General features: G+C 49.5%; 1 protein-coding gene across 1 annotated transcript; it reads right to left on the reverse strand.

Moving 5' to 3' along the window:
• Positions 1 to 4,217: 4,217 nt before the first annotated feature.
• On the reverse strand, positions 4,218 to 5,448 carry GJB1 (gap junction protein beta 1). The gene has a single exon (XM_087813299.1). It carries the CDS (start codon positions 5,439 to 5,441, stop codon positions 4,584 to 4,586), a length of 858 nt encoding a protein of 285 aa, XP_087669425.1. The 5' UTR covers positions 5,442 to 5,448; the 3' UTR covers positions 4,218 to 4,583.
• Positions 5,449 to 6,899: the final 1,451 nt, after the last annotated feature.

Raw genomic sequence — 6,899 nt, forward strand, 5'->3', positions numbered from 1 at the left:
GATCCACCAATTTCCTATTCAATTTTGATGGAGCAAAACTAGGGATTGAAGGGACTATAACCTCACAAAATTCCTATGAAGGGTGTGGAAAACAAGGATTCTCTTAAATATCTGCTCCCAAATATCGACCCCAACAAACTCTACTTAAACCTTGAAATATATATATATATCTTTATTGATTTCAGAGAGAGAAAGGGAGAGGGAGAGAGATAGAAACATCAATGATGAGTCAGTGATGTGCTGCCTCCTGTGGGCTCCCTGCTGGGAATCGAGCCCACAGTCCCAGCATGTGCCCTGACCGGGAATCGAACCTCAATTCCTGAATTGTAGGTTGATGCTCAACCACTGAGCCACACCGGCCAGGCTTGAGCTGAGTCTTGAATGATTAGGTATCTGCCCATCAAAGAAGGGGAAGGAAATGTCCAAATTATCTTCGGCTCCTCCATCTCCCCACACTCAGAGATCAAGTCCTGTTGTGAATTCTACAAGGTGTCTCTCACATCTGTCTTCTTTTATTCCTTCTGCCACTGTCCTAGTCTTATGGGCTCTACTTGGACTATACATAGCCGGTCATTCTACCTTTTCTCTTCCCAATCCCTAATCTACTTTCCTTGTGGCTGCAGAGTGAGCTCCCAAACCACAAATCTGAAACTGACACTCCCCCACTCACAACCCTAACAGTTTCCACTACCTACAGGACAGTCTTAACCCCTATAGTGACATATAAGGCCAATCCTAAACTAGTCATAGTTTATCTTTCCCACCTCCCCTATAGCTATTCCACTCCTTAAACCCTCCACAGCAGATTATTAGTCTGAACCTGAAGACAACATTGTGCGCTTTCAGATACGGTGCTGTTTGCCTGCTTTATTACCCTTCCCTACAATGGCCCAATCCTGACAGGTTCCACCTGGCCTAGTCCATGAATCAAAGGGGGCCCAGCTTGGTGGGTATTTATAGCCCCTTCTCTAACATAGGTTAGGCCTGACATTTAAGTATTGTGGAATCAGTAAATGGAACATTCCTTCTAGCTGCCACTGTGTGCACCCAAGCTATCTGATTGGGCCTCTGAGTCAGTTCATGGTTGCCATGCCAATTCTTTGCAGATACTGCAGCCTGCTTTGAAATACCATTTCAGCTGGCTGGGACCTTGACTGCTCTCCTAGTTCAGCCTGTCCCTTCATCCAGGAGCTGACTCTGTCCCTTTGCCCCCAGTTCCTAGTAGCTCTGCACACAGATGCCTCTAAAAGATCATAAATGTTCCTAAAAGCCCCAGTACCAGGCACGAGAGTGTGAGAAACTCCTGTTATTAGGCTTTTCCTGCCCCCTTTCAGACCCCTTGAATATTGACCCTTAGATGGATCATGCTCAAGAGAAGTTTGCAACATCTTTTGGACTTTGCTGTTTGGACTGCGGGCCGTTCCCTGGGGGAGCCAACCCTATTATTGCCAAGTTCTTCCCACTAGCTCCAGCCAAGCTGAACCAGCCTCACTACTTTCTGGTTTGTTGCAGGTTTTAGCATGCCTTCAGGCTGTGGTCTTAGTGCTTCTGATGCTATCTTACATTACAGTTTATAACCAGCTTTTGAGTATATCTCGTTTGATTCTCACAGAAGCTGTGAGAAAGAAGTAGAAAGGTTATTATCAATCTTATATTGCAGATGAGGAAACTGAGACTCAGAGAGGGTAAGTCTAATGTGTCCAATGGACAGAGCTAATAAATAGAGACCAAGGTCTCCTGATTCTGATGTCCACTTCACTACCCCAATCACTCAATATATTGTCTACTGTGTGGCAGGTATTAAGCCCCACTTGCCTCCTGTTTCTCCCTTACACTCTTGTGACCAGAACCTGAAATTAAAAAGCCAGTCCCTGGGTTACCCCTACTCATCCTCCTCCCTCCCTCCAACAGTGTGTACACCGGCTCCGCTCAGGCTTCCTTTGGCCTGCTCCCACCTGGTTCATAGGACACAGAGTTAAGTGTCTTCCTTTTGGCTGTAACACCAGCTGGGTAGCTTTTGCTTTTTTTTTTTTAAATCCTCACCCTAGGATATTTTTTCCACTGGGAAGAGAGAGAGGGAGAGAGAAACATCAACGTTGTTGCCTTCTGTACGCACCCAACTGGGCTGGGGATCGAGCCTACAACCGAGGTATGTGCCCTAGGCCAGAATTGAACCCTGGACCCTTCAGTCCAAAGGTCGACGCTCTAACCACTGGGGCAAGCTGGCTAGGGCTGGCTGGGTAGCTTTATTGTCCTACTACTGCCCCCTGGAGAGGAAAATCTTGATCTAGAGTTGGAGCCTCTTTCCAAAGGGGATTTGTAGAGTCTTTGGAAAAGAAAGGAGATTTCTGAGGTGATGATGGATTTAGCATTTCTCAGTGTGGGGAAGAAGGCATGAGGTTCCTTTGTGGAACCATGATGGAATTTAAAAGAAAATCTTTCTCTTGGTAACCTTTTGGAGAGAGAGGAGATGCTGTGTGTGTGTTGTGTTGTGGTGTGGGTGAGGAGCAGATAGATTTCAAGAAGAAAAGAATCTCTCCTCTGACAGGATATGATGTTGGTTTCTAAGGAGAAAGGAAATTTCTTGCAGGAAAGGAATGTGTCTAGTTTAAGAGAGGAAGAAGCTCTCTCTCTGATTGCTGACTGGAGGGGCGGGGAGACCACTTACTCTCCCTTTTCTTTTCTATAGGAGAAATGGCTTGGAATAAGGAAAACTTCCATGCTTTCTGTAGGAAGGAGAGACTTTCGAGGGGAGGGCAATTCTGCTAAGTTTATGCCTGAGTTTCTCTTCCTTTCTCTACTTCCCACGTGGTGGCAGCACACTCTGAGAGGGAGTGGCAAAGAATTTTTTTTTCTGTTAGGAGGTAGGAAAGCTGAGGAGAGAAATTCACTATGGGGAAAACTTTTACTCTGAGAGGCCATTGATGAAGGCAGCAACTCTGAGAGAGGAAACCCCTGTGAGGCTGGGGAAGACGTTTCCGAATACCGGAGGCACAGAATGTTAAAGGGAGCTGGAGATGTGCAAAGCCAGCCCTATTTGCTCTCAAGGAAACTAAGACTTGGAGAAGAGAATGCCTTGCTAATAAGTGACACAATTAGGACTGGAACACAGCTTTGTCAAGTCCCAGTGTGGGGCTTTTCTCACCACAGCTGATGAGGGAGGGGAGGCTACCTGCTGCTTTGGAGAATGATGCTATGCTGGTGAGGACACAGCTGCTATGTAATGTTTGACCTGGGATGCAGACATCTCTGGGGTGGGTGGCATTGATCCCTGAGGGAAGGAAACTGGGGAGGAGGGGAGAATTAGGGGGTAGGTCCAGAGGAAAGGGGTCAAAGTCACTGCACAATTGGATGGCTGGCTTGCAGAGCATTAATTTGCCTAGAATGCTGAATTTCAAGGGAGGAAGGGGATTATTTCTCCTAGGAGTGCAGAGGAGAGGACTGCTCCTCTCTGAGACCTGCGAAATTTCTCTATCATTTCCTGTTTCCCTGGATGGATTTGTCATTTTAATCTTTTCAAAACCAGAGGAAGGGGCCCAAAGAAACTTTTTGAGGTAATGTTACTGTTTTATAATACATTGTGGTCAAGTTTACAAAACTGCACACAATTACCAAAACTCAATAAACTGTATACTTAAAATGGATAAAAAAATAAATCAAATCAGAGGAAGGGAGTAAGTGAATTAAATACCAATAACGATATTATTAAGAAATGAAAACACACACACATACACACACACACACAAAAGGCAATACAACGGAACCCAGGGGAGAACAGCTCAGGGACCGGTTTTGTGGGCCAGGAAGGCTGCGGTTCCTCATTTGCAGCTTCAGCTCCTCAAATCACTGTTTTTCACCCATTCTTTTCTTGATCAGCAAAAGCCAAGGCCAGCTCAGCCTGGGGAGGGCAGAGGTTGCAAGAGAAAAAAGTTGACAAACACACAGGGCACCCCTTTGTTTACTGTAAAATCTTGTTTAATGTGTAACATTTCAGGCAGAAAGAGGCCCTGGAGACTAGAGGCAAAGGCAGCCCCGACCAGCCCCACTCCAACTTATCTGCCTGCTTCTTTCTCCCTCCCTAAGCCTCCATCCCAGACGGGTTCTCCTTTTCCTTGAGGCCACAGTGCTATCCTCCTTCTTTTACTACCTTCTCACAGGCCTGCAGCACCCTCCCTCCAGTTCACTTGCTCACTTCCCTCCCCACTGATGTGACTCCAGAAATAAGGTATCTGACAGCACAGGGTTAAGATTAGTTTCAAAATTGGAGATGCTGTCAGAGTGTCCTATCTCTTGTCCCCAGTGGCCCCAGGGAGAAGGAGAGGGAAGAGGAAGGGGTACAGGGAACAAGAGCTGCCCCACATCCCCAGGACCTTGAGCACTGGAGTTGGTGGCCTCCAGCTCCCCATCCCCTCAGCCCCTGAGACAGAAGGCCTCAGGGGGAATGGGCTTAGGAAGGGAAGGAAGGTTCTGATGGCGCTCTCTCTTCCCGGCAGGCAGAGCCCTTGCGCAGGCAGGGGAAAAGGAGGCACAGGCCCGGCAGGGCAGGATGGGAGCGGGATGGGGGGGTTGCCTGGCCTGGGGCGTCAACAGGCAGAGCAGCGGTCACTCTTCTCAGCCAGCCCGGCCCCAGTGCCCGGGCTGCGCCGCAGTAAGTCTTTCAGGGAGCCGTCTTGCTCACTCAGCAGCCTGTTGATCTCATTCTGCTTGTATTCAGGTGAGAGGCGGTGGCCGAAGCCCGAGCCCTTACGCGAGGGAGGATTGGAGCGGCCACGCGCCCGGCCCCTGCGGGCGCAGGCGCGGACGATGAGGTACACCACCTCGGCCACGTTGAGGACGATGCAGATGCCCGAGGCGACCAGCATGAAGACAGTGAAGACTGTTTTCTCCGTGGGGCGGGACACGAAGCAGTCCACTGTGTTGGGGCAGGGGTAGGCCTCACACTTGACAAGCCGTACCATGGCGTAGCCGGGGTAGAGCAGGTAAAAGACGTACATGAAGGCGGCCTCGAACAGCAGCCGGAAGACCACACTGATGACGTAGGTCCACCACAATGTCCCTGAGATGTGGACCTTGTGCCTCTTTACCTCCTCCAGGTGTAGGGGGTCCCCATGGCCCTCAAGTCGCAGCATTTTCTTTTCTATGTGCTGCTGGTGAGCCACGTGCATGGCCACGAGGAGAGCTGGGGTGGAAACCAAGATGAGTTGCAGAGACCACAGACGCACATGGGAAATGGGGAAAAAATGGTCATAGCAGACGCTGTTGCAGCCAGGCTGGAGGGTGTTGCAGATGAAGGAAGACTTCTCGTCACCCCACACACTCTCTGCAGCCACCACCAGCACCATGATTCTGAAGATGAAGATGACTGAGAGCCATACCCGGCCAATGGCAGTAGAGTGCCGGTTCACGCCACTGAGCACGGTGTACAGGCCCGTCCAGTTCATCCTGCCTCGTTCACACCTGCAAGACAGGAGCCACAAAGTACGCTGGAGGAGAGCTGGGCCAGAGGGCCAGCCATCACCACACTGCCTTGCACACCTCTCAGGCCTTCCAAGAGCCAGTGACAGGAAAGGGATAAGGATAGTCACAGCTTTCCTCATCGCCCCATCTCCCTTGCCAGCCTCTCCCCCTCCTCACCCACTCACTCACTTGACTTGACTTCCCTGAGCCCCATCTCCCTTTTTTGTTTTCATCCAACATTCTTTCCTTTCTAGCCTCTTTCTTTGCCAGGCCCATCTTATTCTGCCTTTAACTATCCTCTTTGGATCCCCATCCTCCAGTTCCTTAACTTTCAACCTGGGACAAACCCCCAAAGCCCCGTTACCTTGGGGAGCGCCTATCCCTGAGGCCACCCAGACAGGTCCCCTATGGTCTCATTTCTGTGCTGAGGGAGTGGTCCCTGGGTCCGCGCCTGCGTCCCAATTCATCACCGCCCGGTGCTGGGGAGTCATATGCTGCTTTATACCCAGTGTCTGCACAATGGGACCTTTGTGGGGTTCTGAACAACGCCCTTTAGAATTCAGATCAAACGCCCTGACTTCCGCCCACCCTACACACAGAGCACTTGTGTCCCAGCGCCGGACACCCAGCCTGCACCCACCTGTTCTGTGCCCGCCCGGTCCATCGCCGCACCCGCCCCATAGCCCCACCAGAAGAATGGCCATGGTGCAGGAGGAGGAGATGTAACAAAGACAGGTACCTTTAAGAGGGCACCCAGGGAACCAGGACACTCTTGGCCCAGGCCCTTCCCCATGATCCTACTAGAAATTTATGGTCCGAGGAATTTTTCCTAGACTCAGATTCCCTCCAGTGTATGGGTGAGCTAGAGGAAAGGAAAGGGAGCTTATATTTATCAAGGTAGGAACTATGTTAGGTGTTTTCTCATACATTCTTTCTTTTGATCCACTTAGGCAGCCTTTAAGGACTGTCTTTCCAGATGAGGAAGCTACAGCTTAGATAAGTTAAGTCATTTATGTAAGACTCAAGGTCTTACAGCTTGGAAGTGGTGGAGTAGGATGAAACACAAAAGGATCTGGAGCAGAAGTCTAGGCTCTTTCTACAGTATACTTGTGCTTTTGCAGATGGTGTCAGTAAAAGCCAAGGCTAAGGGATAGTAACAACAACAACAACAACAAAAGCCAAGGCTAATGCTACCCATAAAAGTGCAAGCAATACAGAAGCTGTTGACCTGTGAGTAAATTCCAAATCCAGTGTCATGGAGCATACTCTGACCATCTCTCCTTGAGCTTCTGGAAAGGGAACCCACACAGAGGGTGGACAGGTGGGTACATGGTGAAAATAAGCCAGAACAAGAAAAAAAGAGTTAAGCAATCAAATAGAAAGTTAGAAGATGAAACAGGTAAGAGTCACACAGCTTTGGGTTTGAACCCTGGTTCTGCACG

This window comes from Miniopterus natalensis, chromosome X, assembly GCF_054644295.1.
Source record: "Miniopterus natalensis isolate mMinNat1 chromosome X, mMinNat1.hap1, whole genome shotgun sequence".
In the NCBI taxonomy this organism is placed as follows: Eukaryota; Metazoa; Chordata; class Mammalia; order Chiroptera; family Miniopteridae; genus Miniopterus; species Miniopterus natalensis.

What these genes read in the sequence shown, in the direction of transcription:
- GJB1 (XM_087813299.1), bottom strand. Translation starts at nt 5,441, where the DNA reads ATGAACTGGACGGGCCTGTACACCGTGCTCAGTGGCGTGAACCGGCAC.